Raw genomic sequence first — 21,110 nt, 5'->3', positions numbered from 1 at the left:
GCCTCGTTCGAATTAAGTAGTTCAAATTAAGGGCTGTGTAGCCACTTAATTAGAACTAGTTGGAGGCTAACCCTAATCAGGTTGCCCTGATGGCCACTCTGGGCCAAACCAGGGAAACTTTTCTGCCCCTCTCCCAGCCCCAGAGCCCTTAAAGGGGCATGGTCTGGCTACAGTGCCTGTGCCAGTGGCAAGCCTGCCAGCACCCAGCCAGCAGACCCTGCACCTGGCATGGCATGAGCCAGCCACCCGCTGCCACCCAGCCCTCCGCCTCTTCCCAGGACCAGGCTGGCGGCTCCTAGGAGCCTGCCCAGGGCCACAAGAGGCAGGCGCCCGCCTGGTCTAGTGCAGAGATCGTGGACATTATCGAGGTTTGGGGGGAGGCCTCCAGCGTCCACGACCTCCACACTAGGCACAGGAATGCAGCCGTCTAGGGCAGGATAGCTGCCAGCCTGGCCACCAAAGGCCACATCCAAACCCAGAAGCAGGTTTGCATGAAAATCAAGTTGTTCCAGTGAGACCCCCGACCCTGAGCCCTGCGCTTAGTACATAAGAACATAAGAATGGCCGTACTGGGTCAGACCAAAGGTCCATCTAGTCCAGTAGCCTGTCTGCCAACAGCGGCCAACACCAGGTACCCCAGAGGGGATGGACCGACGACAATGACCAAGCAATTTGTCTCGTGCCATCCATCTTCAGCCTTCCACAAACAGAGGCCAGGGACACCATTCCTACCCCCTGGCTAATAGCACTCCACGGACCCAACTTCCATGAATTTATCTAACTTCTCTTTAAACTCTGTTATAGTTCTAGGCTTCAAAGCCTCCTGTGGCAAGGAGTTCCACAGGTTGACTACAAGAAGAACTTTGTGTGAAGAAGAACTTTCTTTTATTAGTTTTAAACCTGATGTCCATTCATTTCATTTGGTGACCTCTAGTCCTTATATTATGGGAACTAATGAAGTACTTTTCTTTATGCACCCTCTCCACACCACTCATGATTTTATAGACCTCTATCATATCCCCCCTCAGTCTCCTCTTTTCTAAGCTGAAAAGTCCCAGTCTCTTTAGCCTCTCTTCATATGGGACCTGTTCCAAACCCCTAATCATTGTACTTGCCCTTTTCTGAACCCTTTCTAAGGCCATATCTTTTTTGAGGTGAGAAGACCACATCTGTACACACTTCTGAAGATATGGCGTACCATAGTTTTATACTTCCCCTCCTCCTTCTTCCCCTGGCTTCCCCCTTCCAGCTCCCTCCTCCCAGGTTTCTACCTCCCCTCTCCCACCCTCTTTCTTCCCCTCTCCCACCTCCTTTTCCCAGTCCCCCAGAGGTTAATCCCCCCCGCCCCCAGTTTTGTTAAATAAAGAGAGTTTCTTTTTTTGAACACGTGTCCTTTATTTTTTACATCAGGAAGAGGGGGCTCGGGAAGGGTAAGTGGAAGGAGGTGAGGGAGGAATGGGGCACGAGCCCCCGATGGGGAGGACTGGGGTGGCTCTGCGGGCTCCTCGGGGTGGAAGCTTTCCTGTAGGGCCTCCTGGATCCTGATAGCCCCCTGATTGACCTCCCCCGGATGGCAGCCTGCGGCAAGTGCAGCCGGGCTGATGGTCGAGTGCTGAAATGTGCCGAGTGTGGGCATTCAGGGCACTCCAAGACAGGACTGCTTTGATGTCCCCATCGAGTTAGACATGCAAGCGGGGAATCCTGAGAACTGTCTGTCCGGGATGGGGGTCAGGTCTTTTTAAGCACAGCCCTCGGCTAGCCTGAGGAAGCAGCTCCACACCTTAAGTCCTAACCTGATGCCCTGACGGCACTGGTTCTGGCCAGCCTTAACTTCGGTTCAGGGTCCACTCAATGTGGACATGCTATTTCGAATTAGCAAAATGCTAATTTGAATTAGTTTTTAGGTCTAAATGCACTCATTCGAATTAGCTTATTTCAAATTAACTAATTTGAATTAAGTTAATTCGAATTAGTGCTGTAGTGTAGACATACCCTATTTGCGCAAAATCTTGCCAATGTAGACGTAGCCTATCTATATCTTGCTCACTCTCTCTTAACCAGCAACTAGAATAGGCAGCTAGGCTAGGCTAGTATAGGCCCCAAAAATAACAAAGAGAAAATGATTAAGAAAGGTGTAATGAAGTTCCTTATGAGATTTCCTTATAAAGGACACATTCTACTATCTAAAATGAATTCCTGTGAACTGAACTGTACAATTCCCCAGAGAAAGGTAAACAACAGATAACAGCCTAATGGTGGAACTGCTCATACCTGAGCAAAGAAAGCTGTGCTGGTGACTCGCTGGTTTTCTGATGGGGAATTTACCCAGGGAAGGAGGCTCTGTATGATCTCCACTGTTATTAGTCCAGATCTTTGCAGAACCCTGGAAGACAAAAGGAACCACTTATGGGGCAGACTGTGCACTTCAAAAGCTTAGCTGCTATGACCATACAACTCTAAAACCAACGCATGGAAGCTCTGTGTTTCTCACCCAGGGCACCCCGCACAAAGCTATACCTGAAAGTTCCCTGTCAGTCACTCTATTTGTTGCCGATCCCTGAGGATGAAGTGCTGTCTCCTAGATCTCTTACCTCACCAGCAAACACACCCCCTCGTGGTGAGTCTGCGGATTTTCAAGAAGCATCCAAGTTTTCAGCTTCCAGAGAGTTCTTATCAGCTTCTCATTCATAGCCTTGAGAAGCACAGCCTCTAATGCTTCAATAGAAAGCCTGGGGGAAAAGAGGCACAGAACTGTAGTAACCAATAGAAAGGCACAGCCTAAGCAGTCAGGAAACCCCAGTTACTTGTCAGGTCTGTTGTTCATTGACAGTTCATCCATTGACAGTATCCTGGGGACCACTGTTTTTGGAAGGACTTAATTCCAGGAGGTATTTCAGTCTCATACATCTCATATTACTAGTGTTGCTATGGACAACATTTTGCAGTCACTTTCTCCTATCTGCAAGGTGTATGGGCACTAGCACAGTACAGTAATATGGAAAAAATACACAACCAGACCCCAAAAGCTGGGACACAGAGAGATTAGTGATCACTAATGGTTATTTTGGGGCCCTATGTCCAGCGAGATGTGACAGGGTGCTGAGAGCTTGCACTTGGGGTCAGCACTCTGGTAACTACTAGTACTAATTAGCTTCCCCAGAGAAAGCCTAATTGGATAGAAATGTACCTGATTGCCTGGCTAGAGTGGGGCTATAGAATCAACAAACCTATTATCCCATTAATAAGGAATCTGCCTAAAGGGACACCCACAGGAGTGTTTGAGGGAAACAGAGAGCAAAAGAGACAAAATGCTAGAGGCATCTAGATAGACTTATGTGTAGTGCTGGGGAGGAGCCGGTGGTCGTGGTACATGTAGGTCTCAATGACATAGGGAAGGGTAGGAGAGATGTCCTGGAGGCCAAATTTAGGTTGCTAGGAAAGAGACTGAAATCCAGGACCTCTATGGTGGCATTCTTGGAAATGCTTCCAGTTCCACGCGCAGGACCAGGTAGGCAGGCAAAGCTTCAGAGTCTCAATGTGTGGATGAGACAATGGTGTAGGGAAGAGGGGTTTGGATTTATCAAGAACTGGGGACACTTTTGGGAGAGGGGGAGCCTATACAGGAAGGATGGGCTCCACCTAAACCAGGGTGGAACCAGACTACTGGCACTAAACATTTAAAAGGCTGTAGAGCAGTTTTTAAACTAAGAGATGGGGGAAAGCCGATTGGTGGGGAGATGCAGGGAGACTTCTCTTAGAGGAGAATCCGTTGATAGAGATTCTCTAAGCTGTAGTCAGAAAGAGAGGACAAAGAGACTGAGGCCTGAGGAGGCCTAGATAGTAGTGTTTGTGTTGCCAGAGGTTGGTGGTTTCAGGGAACTGACCTATAGCAAGCACAAACAAGACTTTCTCATATTAAAAGCAGGTGATGGTAAGGTGCCTCATAACCCTGAGAACTCCTGGGGAGTGTCACACAAATGTACTGGGATTCTCTTTGTTTTGCTCCCTTTCTTCTAATTACCTGCAAGGGTTGCCCTCACATAGTTGTTGTCCTTTTCTAAATAACCTCCTTCGGCTGCTCATCCTGGGCAAAGGCATCTTTTGTCCTAGGGTTTGGCTGATCTGCTGCAGAAGAACAGTGAACAACTCCGGGAACAGCTCCTGCACAGTTTTGCTCAACTGCAATGCTGACACCACTTCAAAGATGGCACATGTTGCCTGAAAGGAGAGCATGGTAAAAGAAGAGGTCTCTTCCTAACACTATCACACTCTCTCCCCTTCTGATACCTGCTGGACTAAATTCCCACTCCTGTCACTAACTTGATGAATGACCGAGAGCAATTCACTCCATGTGTGCCTTAGCGTTCCATATCTGTAAAAATGTGTACGACCTATCAAGGCATGTTATGAGTTGCACAAAACATTTGCAAAGCACTGTAAGAAATCTGATTCAAAGACTTTCTAATTGCCAGATATTATTAAGTGAATCAGCCACATACTCTAAATCTGCCATCTGTTGTTCCACAGAAAGCACAGCTGGAATCCAGGAAACAGTACTTCAGAAAAGAAGTGCCCATATGACAATATTATACCACTCATCTAGCTTTCCATCAGCATGTGTGTCACAAGGCAGAGAAATACATGTCTGTCGTCTAACTTACTGTGAGAGGTTCAGCAGCTGCTAAATGCAGGTCAGTTTCTGTCTCTGAGGTCATGCTTCCTTCTTGGCTTGTTGGAGTCTTTATTCTTTCTATTAGGACCTTCAGGACTTGAGGGGCGAGCAAGGGATCTGTCCCCAGAGATCTCCACAGCTCAGTGGTGTCACTGCAATTTAACATAAGTTATATGTGACCCCTGGAGACTTTTGTGGCTCTGACTATATGCATCATATTCAAGTAAAGAACAAATTTTCTCCTTGACTATGATCAGGGCTCACCAACCGCGCTGTCCGGCGATCTGCGCATGCACAGATCGCCCGAACCTGGCTCTTCCAGGTTACAATCTACACGCCATGGGTGAGTAGATTGTATTATTTGTCAAGCCCTGCCTATGATGAGCAAGTTCAGAGTGCTGTCCTCCTTATATGGTCCTCATGTTTTACATATTGAGTTTCTAGTTACAGAACTAAGTTAAGTTACATTTCAGGTTACATTTCTACAGTGCATGACTATTTGGGGATCCTGGAGGTATCCCGAAATAGCTACCCCACATTTACACAAGCAGCCCGTTATTTTGAAATATTTTTCAAAATAATGGGCACACTATTTTGCCATCCCAATAAACTTTGTTGCATGAGGGATAAGGGATAGCTTGAAATAGCACATTATTTCGACATTTGGTGCTGTGTAGAAGCGCCACATTTCAAAATAGGCTATGCAAAATATGATACGCAATTTGCAGAGTGCATATTGTGCATCTTATTTCAAGTTTAGGGTGCTGTATAGACACAACCCTAGTCTTACTGCACCATAACCATTAATGCTAGACTTCAGAAGGAAAGGACACAGAGCTCTAATCACAGTTCCTGTTTTCCTACTTCTCAGTAGATATGGAATCATGAGCATGTGATGCCCAAAGATCTACGGCCTGGGAGACAAGTTGAAGAAAGAAAAATGATCTTCCTACTAACTGGATGTACAACTATGAGAACAAATATTTGTGGCTAGCCCATGACCTCTTCACAAATGGCATTCCCTGGCCTCTATTTGCCAGAATGGGCATGTTCTGTTCACTCCCTATGGGGCACCTGGCATTGGCCACTGTCTGAAGACAGGATCCTGGGCTAGATGGACATTTGGTCTGACCCACTACAGCCGTTCTCATGTTCTTAGATTCCTGCACTGATGACTGATAATTCAGCTAGGGATGTTTGAATGAAATGATAGATATGCTTACCACCCTGTCTTTAAGTACCAAGAATGACAATTCCATTCCAGCAGCCATACCCTTGCTGATACCAAAAGCCTGGTGCCCTATCCTTGCTAATCAGCCAGGAATTTGGATTTGAAGCTTTCATGCTACCAGAAAACGAACAGTCACTGGCAATTTCCAGGGTGATGTTAGTTCAGGGGTCTGGAGAGGCCAAACTCCACTCCAGTGATGCCAGTAAAGGGAAGTCTTTAGGATGCCAAAGCAACTATTAATTAATGGAAACAGAATGACACTTAATTTCTCCCTGCACCCACCTTGACATGGTCTTGGACCTTTCTGCAGAAAGACCCAAGCTATTAACCATTAGGAATTATCTCAAACTGTCTGTGGCTTAAATGAAGCCTTACATCTTCCAGTGAAGCTGTGGGATCCATGGTTACCAAAATGAACACTGTAAGGAGCAGTATATACCTGTCCATCGGCAGACGTTTCATGAGGAGGCTGAAGATCACTGCCTCTAGGTGATGGTGACCTAGAATGGACACTGCCTCCACCAGGAACTGCCTCAAGCTACCCTGCTTGATGGTAGGCATGTGAATGTATATTATACTCAGGATATCTGGCACCTGGACAGAATAAAACCAGAAAAAATGTCCCTTTTCCATTCTCTCCATTCATTCTGCAGAACCAAAACGTTTATTTAGTCGTTTAGCAATTTGCTGTTCTTGTAGAAAATCCTCCCTTCAAAAAACAAGTATTTAGACATGGCTGCATAGATTTAACCCACAAAAATTATACATATCTCTGCCCATACCTGGCTGCAACACCGGGTTAAGACATGCTGAGGCCCTAAGCTATGTCAAGTTAAAGAGGCCTCATTGCATTTCCAAAAAAACATGTATTATTCTAACAGAAAGGACAATGAAAATAGAAATAATCAAGTTATCTATCTATCTATCTATCTATCTATCTATCTATCTATCTATCTATCTATCTATCTATCTATCTATCTGTCTATCTGTCTATCTATCTATCAGTACATAGGCAAAGAGGCAAGTAAAAACTAGTAATTTTGGGGTATTTTTAGAGACCCCTCATTATCTGAGGCCCTAAGATGTAGTTCACTTAGCTTGTCTCTTGGGGCCGGATATTCTCTTTTTGCATTTTACTCGGAGTCTAATTTTTCCAAGCCTTTCATGGCTGGAAACTGTGACAACAAGATAGACAACTAATCAAGCATCTTCCTTTTCCCTTGGGGTACGGCTACACTAGCTCGTTAGTTTGAGCTAGGTAGAGTAATGAGGGCAAGCAGAGTTGCAAATGAAGCCCAGGATTTAAATATCCCAGGCTTCATTTGCATGTTCCCGGGTTCTGCCATTTTTAAATCCCCCTTCATCCGAACTCCATGCCTGCAGCTACACGTGGCACGGAGTAGGTAGTTCTAATTAAAGATCCTAATTCCATGAGGAGTAACTGTAGTTCGAATTAGGATCTTTAATTTGAACTACCTAGTCCATGCCGCATGTAGCAGTGGGCACGGAGTTCGGACTAAGGGGGATTTAAAAATGGTGGCACCAGGGAACATGCAAATGAAGCCCGGGATATTTAAATCTCGGGCTTCATTTGCAAATCCGCTTGCCCTCATTACCCTACCTAGCTCGAACTAACGAGCTAGTGCAGATGTACCATTAGATTATCTCTGTCTTCTGCTGTTGATTCCCCCGTTGCCTGACTCAGGATAGGAACACAGATGGAATTACCTTCCAATCCCAGAGGGAGAAACAGCAAGACTTGTGTTCACTGCAAATGATGGCAAAGACCTGAAAGCCTGCAGGTTAGCCAGAAAAATCTCTCCAGCTTCTATTTTACCTCATCCAGCATGGCACCTCCACACTCCTTCAGGATGATCTTCATCCACAGACCGGCTGCTGTGGCACAGGAGGGGCTAGCAGACAGCATACCATCCAGTATGGCCTCAATAAAATCTGTGGCTTGTTCAGAGGGAAAGTACTTACTAACCACCTGTGGACAGATCAAAAACAGGAAAGATTGCAATGATAGTCGGCTCCAGTACTTTTAAGAAAGGAGGCCTAAGAGCTGTATAGGAAAATAATGTATTCATCAGCAAATTGCTAATTGGGCTCATATCTGGCAAGGCAGTTGCAATTAAAATTTTCTCTGTAATCTTTCTAGCTACCACATCTCTATTCTACACTAATAATATCAGGTTAGATCTTAGGTTGTACAGTTAGCACAACATTGTATGGGACAAACAGGATGTAAATTTCCAGTTTATATTCTATTATGTACATGACATCTTTTCACAAAATATAAAAATATGCAAAGAGATGCATGCACACAAATATAGGTTCAGGTAAACATACAAGGTGCCAAGACTGGTTTCTCAGCTTGATATCCTGCTCACATATTTCCCCCCTGGATGGATGGATGGATGGATGGATGGATGGATGGATGTGCGCGTGCACATGCATGGGTATGTTCATGCAACTGTCTGGAATCTGTTTTTTACATGGCATTCATAGCATATACCTATGAAAAGCATGTTACTAATTACCCATGAATGCCTCACTCCCATAGCTCGCTCCAAGTGTGGAAAGACATCACAAAAGCATAAAACAATCATAGAATCATAGAATACTAGGACTGGAAGGGACCTTGAGAGGTCATCGAGTCCAGTCCCCTGCCCTCATGGCAGGACCAAATACTGTCTAGACCATCCCTGATACACATTTATCTAACCTACTCTTAAATATCTCCACAGATGGAGATTCCACAACCTCCCTGGGCAATTTATTCCAGTGTTTGACTACCCTGACAATTAGGAACTTTTTCCTAATGTCCAATCTAAATCTCCCTTGCTGCAGTTTAAGCCCATTGCTTCTTGTTCTATCCCCATAGGCCAAGATGAACAAGTTTTCTCCCTCCTCCTTATGGCACCCTTTTAGATATCTGAAAACTGCTATCATGTTCCCCCTCGATCTTCTCTTTTCTAAACTAAACAAACCTAATTCCTTCAGCCTTCCCTCATAGGTCATGTTCTCTAGACCTTTCATCATTCTCGTTGCTCTTCTCTGGACCCTCTCCAATTTCTCCACATCTTTCTTGAAATGCGGTGCTCAGAACTGAACACAATACTCCAATTGAGGCCTAACCAGCGCAGAGTAGAGCGGAAGAATGACTTCTCATGTCTTGCTCACAACACCCCTGTTAATGCATCCCAGAATCATGTTTGCTTTCTTTGCAAGGGCATCACACTGCTGACTCATATTCAATTTGTGGTCCACTATAACCCCTAGATCCCTTTCTGCCGTACTCCTTCCCAGACAGTCGCTTCCCATTTTGTATGTATGAAACTGATTGTTCCTTCCTAAGTGGAGAACTTGGCATTTGTCTTAAACTTCATCCTATTTACCTCAGACCATTTCTCCAATTTGTCCATGTCATTTTGAATTATGACCCTATCCTGCAGATTAGTCGCAACCCCTCCCAGCTTGGTATCATCTGCAAACTTAATAAGCGTACTTTCTATACCAATATCTAAATCGTTGATGAAGATATTGAACAAAGCCGGTCCCAGAACAGACCCCTGTGGAACCCCACTTGTTATGCCTTTCCAGCAGGATTGTGAACCATTAATAACTACTCTCTGAGTATGGTTATCCAGCCAGTTATGCACGCAGCTTATAGTAACCCCATCCAAGTTGTATTTGCCTAATTTATTGATAAGAATATCATGCGAGACTGTATCAAATGCCTTACTAAAGTCTAAGTATACTACATTCACCACTTCTCCCTTATCCACAAGACTCGTTATCCTATCAAAGAAAACTATCAGATTGGTTTGACATGATTTGTTCTTTACAAATCCAGGCTGGCTGTTCCCTATCACCTTGCCACTTTCCAAGTGTTTACAGACGATTTCCTTAATTACTTGCTCCATTATATTCCCAGGCACAGAAGTTAAACTAACTGGACTGTAGTTTCCTGGGTTGTTCTTATTTCCCTTTTTATAGATGGGCACTATATTTGCCCTTTTCCAGTCCTCTGGACAAGGGAAAATGAATGGTGCACAGCCACTAGGACAGTCACCTAGTGTCTGTTACCTTAGCCATTTCACAAGATGCTTGAAACAGAGCCTCAGGGTCTGGAGTTGTTAGTGCCTCACGGAGACATCTCAGCTCCTCCTCTGCTGACCCCAGGTTTGTGCACTGACCTAGGATAGAGAAAAGGAGAAAAAGTATGGCAACATTTAATAAAACTGAACCTCTGATCCATAGATAATCATACAGGAGGATCTATGGGGTATGTTATTACCAGCTCTGTGTGAAATTTTGGCCCCACTAAAGCCAATGACGAAATTCTTGTTGACTTTAATGGAGTCAGAATTTTACCATCAGGCTATGTCTAGACTACATCCCTTTTTCGGAAAAGGGATGTAAATTAGACGTATCGCAATTGCTAATGAAGCGGGGATTTAAATCTCCCCTGCTTCATTAGCATAAAAATGGCTGCAGCTTTTTTCGGCACGGAGCTTTGCTGGAGAAAAGCGCCAGTCTAGATGCTGATCTTGCGGAAAATTAAGCCTTTTCCGAAAGATCCCTTATCCCTCCGAAAAAGGGATGTAGTTTAGACGTAGCCCCTATGTCTGAAAGTTAACGGTAATGGCATGTGATTCATTGTGATTCATACAGGATTAAACAGGCACTGTATTCTGTGTGGAGCATCTTTCTCTGTATATCTGGTTTCAGTAGCCACTCTGCTCTCAGTATTTAAATCTAATCTCATAGTCAAGCACAACTCATGTAGATTGATCTGAGGTTCTGATTTGGCGGAGAATCCCTCCACTGAACTCTCATTGTAAAAGAGATGGGGCTGACCAACAGCTTAGGTAGGAAACCCAGGCTCTTCACTCACTTCTAAATCATGAACTGTCTCTTTAAGGGAAAGCTGTCCTGCTCTGTCATCTCCCTCTCCCCACCCCACTCTGCAGAGGGGGGGCATATGGGCATATGGCGGGGGAGAGAGTGTGTGTGAGACAATGTGTGTGTGTGTGTGTGTGTGTGAGTGTGAGAGAGAGAGAGAGAGAGAGAGAGAGAGAGAGGGACATGCTGGCTGCCAGAGAAATCTTAGCAACAGTGCACTGCCTCTTTAGATAGGCACTCCATTACTCACCATACTTCAGACTGGAGCAGCACTATTGTATGTGTTCCTCTCCCCAAACTCTGCTCTGCAGAGATGATGACAGGGGCAAAGGGGTCACCCTGACTTCTGCACGTCTCCCTGCTCACCTCCCCTCCACACACCACTAGCAGCAGATAGGATGGAGCAAGGTCGGAGAGGGGCAGCTGAACACATGCTGCTGGCATGCTTGCTAATCAGCTGAGCGCTCCAGACAGAAATTCTGGGGAGAAGAGCAGATCTGGCCTGTGTGCTATATTTTGTCCACCCTCTAATATTTGCAGATTATTTATTATTTGTGCAGTTCTCTTCCAGCAATGTACTTACAAGGCCCCAATCATTCTGTTATATAAGTGTCGCTAACAAGACAGAAAGAATTACAGATGGAAAAAATGGTCATTACAACAATGAAAGAAAGTGAAGGGTTACTTACACCTGCTCATGGTCTCCTCACCTTGTATATTGAGCAGACAGTTGATACAGTCAACCACCCACTGACGCGATGAGGTAATTGAAGCACAGGTATATGGTGCTAATAGCCCAATCAGAGATCCAAAGTGATCAAAAGTTTCCTGAGGCTAATTAAAAAAGAATGAAGAATGAAAGTTCTCCGGCTATACTGGACATTATTTGCCTTCCTTATTGTGAACTCCATTACTGTACCTGGGTACGGCACATTGGAAAACATAATCCTTGTTGTACATGCAAATTGATGGGGTCTAAATTAGCTGTAGCACTCAAGAAAAATCTCAGAGTCATTGTGGATAGTCCTCTAAAAACATCTGTTCAACACGCAGCTGCAGTTAAAAATGCTAATGGTATGTTAGGAACCACTAGGAAAAGGGATGAATAATAATACGATAAATATCATCATGCCACTGTTTCAAATCCATGGTACACCCACACCTTGAATACTGCAAGCAATTGTAGTCCTCCAACTTAAATAAAGTTAGGTTATAATTGGAAAAAGTTCAGAGAAAAGCAACAAAAATGATATGGGATATGGGACAACTCATACAAGGAGAAGTTAAAAGGACTGGGACCATTCATCTTAGAAAAGAGATGCTTACAGGGGGGTATGATAGAGCCATATAAGAGGATCAGAGATGCATGATATGGGTGTCCCTATATCTCTGACTGCCTGGGGCTGGGGCTGGGACTGGACAACAGGGGAGAGATCACTCAACAATTGCCTTGTTCTGTTTGTTCCCTCTGATGCATATAACACCCACCACTGTCAGAAGACAGGCTACATGAACCATTTGTCTGGGGGATCCAGAATGGCCATTTATTTTTTATGTTCTTATCTGATTAAATAGAAATAGAAATTCAACTTTAACAGCCTGAGAGTATAAGAATGCATCTATGACACTGACACAGCCAACCTATGTGTGACCCACAATAACTTAACAAGCGGCACTGCAATTGTATCAAGACAAGTCACTTATAAGTTATTTCAAAGGGTGTGTCTAGACTACTGAGTTTTGTCGACAAAAATGGACTTTTGTCGACAAAACTATACCTGCGTCTACACTACCGCTGAGTTCTGTCAACATAACGTCGACAGAACTCAGCAGTTTTGTCGATGCTGGTAAACCTCATTTTACGAGGCATAACACCATCTGTCGACAGAGTTCTGTCGACAGAAGGTGTTATTGCATGTAGGCTTGTGTCTAGACTACAGGGTTTTGTCGACAAAGCAGCTTGCTTTGTCGACAGAACTGAATGTGTCTAGACGCTCTTTGTCGACAGAAGTTTTGTCGACAGATACTGTCGACAAAACTTCTGTCGACAAAACCCTGTAGTCTAGACGTACCCAAAGAAAAGTCCTAGACTAGCGATCACCAACATCATGCATTTTGGTAATAGATATGAAAGGTAGATGTTATGTATTATTGTCTGTATTTATATCTTGCTAGAAGTTTAACATAACGAAATTAGCTTGTAGATTCCAATTCCTTTTCATGTCTTAATTGCCTTAATTATATGCAACTGTCTTCAGTTAACCTTAAGATCAAAGATATAAGATAGTACAAGAAAATATTTTTTACATTGCCTTCAGCTTAACTATCTGTGTTGTAATGGAAGACCACGATCGGCTAATTACCTTATGTGAATGACCATCACCCATTTACCAGTGTATGCATAGGAAATAGAAAATTAACTTCAAAACAAAGTACGACAGGAGATCTGCATGACCTATTCTTTCTCAGGGAGAGATCCTGCTTAGACAATTTCTGTGAGGAGGCTTGCCAACCGGCTAGAATAGCTATAAAAGACAAGTTATGGGACTGATCTTCTCTCTCCAGTCTGCTTAAACTTTGAACAGGGGACGTGTAAGCCATAGGACATAGATCTTTCAAATAATTATTTGGAATAGTCTGGGAAACGCATGGAAAAACTAACAGCCTTTGCATCTAAACTGGCTTTGGATGTTGACCGGTTAGCATGATTCCAGAGAGACTTTTACACGCCAGCCGTTTATTCCACCATGGTTGTGATCCTGAACTATGAAAAGTGAAAGTCATTTTAACAAATATCTATCACTTAACCATTTGTAACTCTCTTCTTTTTCCTTTTAACAACAAATCTTATATTCGGTTATTAAGGATTGGCTGATATTTAGGGAAGACCTGTGATTCATATTAACCTAAGGATAAGTGTCTAGTCCTTTGTGATTGGTGATTATATTAGACTTAGTTGTCTAGATGGGAACCAAGGTCTGGAATGCCTAAAGGGTACTATTGTTTGGTATTTTGTTAACCAGAGTAGAAGCTCTTTTCTTACTGGTTTGGTGAATCTAATTATAAAATCACTAGTCTGGGGAACTGCCTGCCCTGTTTCTTACAGTCTGGCCTGAGTGCTGTCACAGCACTATTATGGAAACCTTTCTCTTATGGAAGCAGAGGGATCTTAGTCACTTTGAGGCCCCAGCTGCAGGCCTAGTAGAATTTCTCATGCATTCACGTTGAATGTCAGATTTGATATAATCGGGGAAGTCAGCTCAAGGAAGAGTAGAACTATACTCACTGTGCTCTTAACTATCTCCTGATAGGCAGTTAGCAGCCAGACACTGGCCTGCAAGGCCCTTTCTCTCTCCCACTCCTTCCCTGAACTGAGCCAGGTCTCCAGTAGCTGTTGGCAAAGCAGGAGAATGGACAAAGTTAGTACCAGAAAATCCCTCCCAAACGTTTCTTTTAAATAGGTTTGATTGTCACTAAAATCCCTCTCCAAAGCATTTAACTTCCATATAGCAAAAGATTTATATGTCTCCAAAAAGAGACCCTTGTATATACAAGTCCCAGGGACCAGATTCACCTCTGGTGTACGTAACTCCATCAAAGCCAAAGGAGTTACATGAGAGATGAGTCTGGCTCTGTGTATGTGAGGGCTTCTGTAGACTGTCTGATGGCAGCTGTCTAGCACATTGCATACAGTTTGGGGTCTGGTGCTGTGTTCTCTTTCCTGGACAGCTTCTCCCATGCTGAGTGGCAAATGACAGAGAGGAGCATTTCTTTTTATTTAGAGCAGAGAAGTCTCCCCAGCCCAGCTCCTTTTATAACTTTATTTTCATACCAACGTTGCACCTAACTCCCCTCCCCTCAGCTCTTCAAACTATTCTGTTTATGTCTGAAGAGCAGGAAGTCTTTGGTGAATGAGTTTCCATACACAGAGCTTAACTCAATACTAATTCATTCCTTTTACAAGAGGTGATCAGTTCTCGCCGGTCCTCTTGAATTTGGTTACTGCACTGATGATTTTCTTTCCTGTCCATGTAGTGTTAACTATACTGGAAAAACTAGATCTCAGTCCACCACTGGCATAAAATAGAACAGCTCCCATGGATTTCAATGGGACACATTCCCACTTACTTCAGGAAAAAATTGATGCTTTCTCCCTAAAATTCACCCGCTGCGGAAAATTCATCCACAACAGAATCTTGTGCATCATCCCTGCTATAACACAAGAAACAATTATCACCCTGGTCCTATGGGCTACTCACATGAAACATTTCCTGGAACCAGTCTGGGGTTGGTTCTTCCTCAAGCAGGATCTTCATTAGCTCACTAAGGGCTTCTAAGGAGCACTCATACAGCAACTGAAACCAGAAGAGAAGGAGCGAGGCTCAACACCAGATAATTTCTGCGGGAGGTGGAGGTGAAGTTAGCCATGACTTTGCAGGGAGGCCGTGTGTGGCTGCTATCACCCAGTGCTTGCTGGGCAGAGATCTCAGTGGAGTCTGCCAGAGGGGAATTGGTGTCATATACCTCTATGTGCAGAGTATCCTCTAGTTTCTTGCCTTCCTCTTTCATCTTCTCCAAGGGAGGAAGGGGAAATACACTTTTGAAAGACAGATCAAGGATCTCACGGTTTTCCTCCAGGGTCAGAGATGGTTTGAGTTTGCTGTCAGAAGACAGAAAGAGAAGTCACGTGTTAGATTCAATACCATAGCCAAGTAAAAAATGGGTTAAATGAATAAAGATTATCCCAATCTAGAACCCCAAATGCAAACAGCCCTTCACTTTGCAGCTGTGCACCTCTTTGTACCTCTGTTAATTATTTGCTCATCTAGAAGTAAAGCTAAAACTTCAATTCCCTTTTTAGAGAAATCCACCAGCTTCCTTCCCCCTGCCAGCTAGCCAGACACCTCCATCCCCACCTGAACTCTTCTCCGTAGTATGGCATGCCCCACAACCTCCACTCTTGTGCCTTTCAAGCACAAATCTCCAAACAGACATGACGCATTCAAACCCTCAAAACAAAAACACCATGTGAGCATCAGCCTGCTCCCAACCTGACACTCATGAATTAACAAATGAGAAGACATCACAGTGCCAAGAAATCTGGCATAGAATATCCTACCACAGCTGTCCAATCGCAAAAATTGCCTTGTAACGAACTGGAGACACCAGGGAATCCAATGGTTCCTTTTTAATGAAGTCCTGAAATGCATGAACAGAGACATAAAAATAGGAAGTGGGTTTGAAAGGCAGAGAAGCCTCCCCCTCACCTTCTGAAACAGGGCTTTATGCCAGACCTGTAAGAAACAGACACTGTTTCAGTGGCTCTCTGCCTCAGAAATGAACCGTAGAGTCATCTGCTATACACAGGTCAGCAAGCTGTATCCTGGTAACTCATCAGACACTATCCATTCCTTCCAGTTACAGCCCACAATATGCCAGCATCCCGGCCAAGCACAGTGGACCCAGCATTCTGGGTGCCAGGCAGGTAAATCATGACACTGCAGTAGTATAGCTACAGCCAATGGAAAGAATAACATCTACCCGGACAATCAGTCTCATTACATAATAACAAAATCCCTTGTAGCTCAGGCTTCAAAGTTCCTAATCACTCACCATCATGTAAGCAAGGAGCTCCAGTTTGTAAGAGAATTCAAATGCCTGGGAGTCTCCAGTCTTCAAAACTGCACAGCTAATCTCTGTTGCATTCTGGATGAGGGTTAATTTCAGGTCCATGTCCTACATTTCCAGGAAAAACAAGAGGATGTGGGTGAGAAACTGAGAGAATCAGATTCCAGAAGAGTAGAAATTAGATCTAGACTCAGGACAAGTGTCTGCAGACCCCAGAAGACAGAGAACCCCAGCTCTACACCCATCTCAGAAAAAGAAAAGGCCCAGGTTGATCAAGTAAACCCAGGTCCATTTACACAGAGTAGTCATGACTCCTGCTTGATGTGGGAGGGAAAACAAATCTTATGCAATTTAAACAAGAAACTTGTGCATAGTAAATGCACAAGATACGAGGGCAGATTATTTAGAATTTACCTTGTTCGCAACATTGATCCCCAACACCTGAAAAACAAAATGTAAAACCGCTACTAGCAATTTCTATTCTGCCACATTATTCACATTCTACAAATATCCTGGTTAATGAATATGAAGTAGAGAGAAATCACTATTACTGAATCTTCCAAAAAAGCAGGAAATGTGCCCAGTCTGGGTGTATTGCAGTGGACAATATCAGGGGCCATAGTTCTTAATATTTGTATTTGTGAACTACTGGAAAATGTCAACTTGGTTCATTTGTGATCAACTTTTTTTGACAATGAGAGTCTCAGTTAGGCTAAGTCTAGACTACAAAGTCTGAAAAAGATACGCAAAGTCTGTATCTTTCTCTGCTTTTCTTTCAAAAAAGGCTTTTTCGAAATTTGGAAAAACCTGCTCTTTCAAGCCATCCCTTCCTTCCTCATAAATCAAGGTTTACAGGGATGGTGAAAGAACGCATCCACTTTTCCAAAAAGTGGATGCGGCATTACTTTTCTGGGATACCTCTGGTATCCCGGAAAAGTACTGCAGCCTAGACATAGCCTTAGACAGAGTAGACTGGAATGGCAAAGTGATGTGGAGAGATTAGAACTATGCACTGAGACCAGAATCAGGGCTGGCAAGTGGACAGCCATATATCTAAGGAGCAGAAATAATGAGCAGGCAGACAAATAGGAAGACAGATATGGGGAAAGGGAAGTAGATAGTCCAAGAAACAGTGATAGCAAATAAACTAAATACAAGCTAGCATTATTCTCCCTTGAGTAGCAAGAGGTAGAGCTAGATACTCATACATATTAAGGAAATTAAGGTGCATCGACAGGTCACCCTTACCTCGAAATAGCTTATTTTGAAATTTGGCATTGTCTACACAGCAACAAATTTTGAAATGAAGCACTATTCCAAAAAGTCCCTTAACCCTTGTGGAACAAGGTTTACAGGGATGTTGGGATAGTGAGCCCGTTAGATTTCAAAATAACGGGCGCACTCAAAAGATGCGGAATAGCTATTTCGGGATACTTCTGATACCCTGAAATAGGTTCACAGTGTAAACATAGCCTTAGAGAGTTATACTGCACAGCCTGAGTGTGACTGCATCTGAAATACTATGTAACTGTGACCTAGAGAATTTCAGAAGAACACAGAAAAACTAGAGAAAATACAAACAACAGCAACAAATAAGATATTTGTTACAGCTCACACTCCATCCATGAAGGTTTTAGATTTGATGCACATGACAAACGGTTGTTCAAAGGAGATTTTTAGAAAAATAAGCCCTCTCTTAGTAAACTCAGGTCCAGTGGAGGCACTGATCTAACTTCAGAATAATATCCCCAACACTTATGCAAAAACTCTTACTTGGCAACCGGTTCTATAATGGTGTAGGATGTTCTCTGTGATGTCTGCCTCCACCCGAGACAGAAGTTGCTCTTTTGGAGCATGCATAGCCACTTTGCTGTATGTCAGCATCAGCGTGCTGCGGGTCTTGGCTCTTTTCCCATAATGGTAGTCCTGGACAATTGGAAATGTCACAAGAGACAATTACTTCTGATTCATTTTGCCTTGAAATTCTGATCTGTTGCTGACTGAGGAATTGCTTTTGGCAGCGATAATAGCTTGTACTTGAAAAATGTATTTAAGCAAAACCATAACTGCGTGAGGCAGAGAGGTATTGGTGTCTCAAACATACTGATTGGATAATTCTGACACAGAGAGCCCAAAGTTTGGACCCTACCCCAGTGAAATAAATGGGAGATTTGTCATTGACACTGATAGGCACAGAATTAGGTGCTAAATGATATGCCTAAATCTGCACAGTGAGTAAACAGCAAATCTGGCAATGGTGGCCAAGAGACCTAATATGCTGTTTTATCCTCTGGATAAATGGTTCTCAACCAAAGGTACGCAGAAGTTTTCGAGGGGGACAGATCAGATCATTTCGATATTTGCCTAGTTTTAGAGCAGACTACCTAAAAAGCACTAGCAAAGTTACAAACTAAAATTTCATACACACAATGACCTATTTACACTGCTCTATATACTGCACATTGAAATGTAAGGAACATATTTATATTTAAATTAATTTATTTTAATTGGTATGGCATATGAAAATGGGAAATTAAGCAATTTTTCAGTAATAGTGTGTTGTGACACTTTTTTGTATTTTTATGCCTGATTTTCTAAGAAAGAAGGTTTAAAATGAGGTGAAACTTGGGGCACACTAGACAAATCAGATTTCTAAAATGGGTATAGTAGTGTGGAAAGTTTTAGAACCACTGCTCTAGAGCACAGGGTCCATAACAGTTGTCCAGAGAGCAGGTTGGTTAGTCACATGTTGCTTGCAACACCTCCTCCTTTACAGCTACTAACCTGGATTTAAAAAACAGCTACAAATACATTCAACACTTTTCCATATAATTAACTGGTATAGTTCCTACACACTGTGCATAGGAGAGGCATTCAAGCCATGAAACATCAGATGCTAAAAATCAGTTGAGAGAACCACGGATCCAGACTGTGCTCCTCTCTACTTAAATGTAAGCATCACACAGAGCACATCCATTGGGGGACAGTGTTAGCTGACCAATGAGACTCTACCGGGGGCAGGAGATACTGTCTCTAGTTTAGAGGGAGAGGAAGTTTGAGAGAACCCCCTGGCTCCTTTACCTTCAGGCGACCAATAAACCCAGAAATCTTAACTTTGTTCATTGCTGCCCCAAACTCCTGAAGTATGTTCAAGATGAGGTCCAAGTGGCTCTCGGCAGAGAATGCAAGGATGGAAATGACTCCCTGTTACTCAAGAAAAATATTGGTTAGTGAATCTGACCAGGTGCCCAATAGACCCCACAAGTCAATTCCTTTCACCCAAAGTAGTGTAAAGTGCCAATGGGAGGGGGGAGCAAAGGGTGAGTGAAATAGCAACAAAGAGGACATGAAGCAAAATGGCATCTGTCCCAGGACAACTGAGAGCTGAGTTGCCCAGGGGACATTCAGAGGGTACATGATAAGGTAGGGAGAGGGACAGGGTCCTTACCAGTCTATCAGGGGCTTCCATGTAATCTGCTGTCTTCAGAAACTTCTGAATCTGTGATTTAATATGGACCAGGTCCTGACAAACTGCCAAGCAAATTCCTAGTGCCTTATACAGGAAAGACTGAAAGAAAGAGGCCAGCATTGAGATATCAAGAATACCACATGCTTGTCAGTATAGAACCAACCCAGCAACACACACTGACACAGGAAAAAACAACCGAGCCAAGACCAAGCACCCCTGCTGCAGACACATCCCATCATCTTCCGCCACCCAGTTAGGGAACAATTCAGTACCAATAGTTGCTCCAAGCAAATGCCAGGAGGGGAAGAGCAGGGAACAAGCAAACACAAATTTTATACACAAAAAAAACCAATGAAGCAGAGAGAAGTCTCACGCAGCCCTCCAACAAGAATTCCAAGAGCAATTAACTAGAAACTAAACCTTAACAGAGAACAAACCTTCTCTTTGGAGGGGCTGGCATAGCTGGCCATCTGCTGGCTCAACTCAAAGCTTAGCTGACTGCTCCAGGCATTGTCATTTATCTGCTCCAGAGATGTTCTGAGGAACTGTGTGTAAAACAAGAGCTGGTTTATTGAAAGAATTTTTGGTTGGGGCTTGAGAGTTTTTTCCCTTCCTTGTTCTCTGTTGTAACCATTCCAATATTCAGGTGTCATAGGAAGATTATTTCCCTATTGAGAACTATGAGCATTGACAACCCAGACTTCCTCTGCTGGTTGTTCTTTAACCTTTGCCTTATGATTCTGCTCAGTCCCCAAACTCAGATGCACAGCAAATTGGAGAATGAGATCTGACCATTGATTTTATAGCAGACAGAGGATAGGTCTAGTGAACTTTGATCAATGGGCCATCATTAACAAAGAGCCAAGCACCTTCTCTGAAGTGCTACAGACTCTTCATAACACTTTCTGCGGGTATGCAGGGTTGTGAGGTATCTCACTACCACCTGCCCTTAGCATGAGGAAGCATTCTCTATGCCTGCCAGGTGTCAGCTCCTGACTCTGCCAGACACAGGAAATGCAAGCACACCCTTCTCACCCGGACCCAGCTTTGCTGTCCTGCAGATAAGCAATAGGCATGCTTCAATCATCACACCCTCTACATATTCCCAGAAGGTCCAGCCCCTGTTCCACTGGACACTCCCAGAATTCACAGGTTTACTACTTACCACCTTACTATTTTCACCTCAGCATCACTGATCC

General features: G+C 43.6%; 1 protein-coding gene across 1 annotated transcript; it reads right to left on the bottom strand.

The window, feature by feature from the left end:
• Window positions 1–4,002: 4,002 nt before the first annotated feature.
• LOC142826576 (maestro heat-like repeat-containing protein family member 2B) lies at window positions 4,003–20,398 on the bottom strand. Its single transcript, XM_075919507.1, has 16 exons — window positions 20,349–20,398; window positions 19,891–20,010; window positions 19,524–19,646; window positions 18,216–18,368; window positions 16,857–16,883; window positions 16,428–16,550; window positions 15,934–16,013; window positions 15,339–15,474; window positions 15,074–15,169; window positions 14,101–14,205; window positions 11,525–11,648; window positions 9,996–10,105; window positions 7,741–7,893; window positions 6,343–6,497; window positions 4,662–4,824; window positions 4,003–4,218 (listed from the first exon to the last, which is right to left on the bottom strand). Exons 1-16 carry the CDS (start codon window positions 20,379–20,381, stop codon window positions 4,018–4,020), a joined length of 1,902 nt encoding a protein of 633 aa, XP_075775622.1. The 5' UTR covers window positions 20,382–20,398; the 3' UTR covers window positions 4,003–4,017.
• Window positions 20,399–21,110: the final 712 nt, after the last annotated feature.

Source organism: Pelodiscus sinensis, chromosome 1 (assembly GCF_049634645.1).
Source record: "Pelodiscus sinensis isolate JC-2024 chromosome 1, ASM4963464v1, whole genome shotgun sequence".
Taxonomy (NCBI): domain Eukaryota; kingdom Metazoa; phylum Chordata; order Testudines; family Trionychidae; genus Pelodiscus; species Pelodiscus sinensis.
Note: the sequence above shows the minus strand (reverse complement) of the source record. Positions and strands in the feature narration are given on the sequence as shown.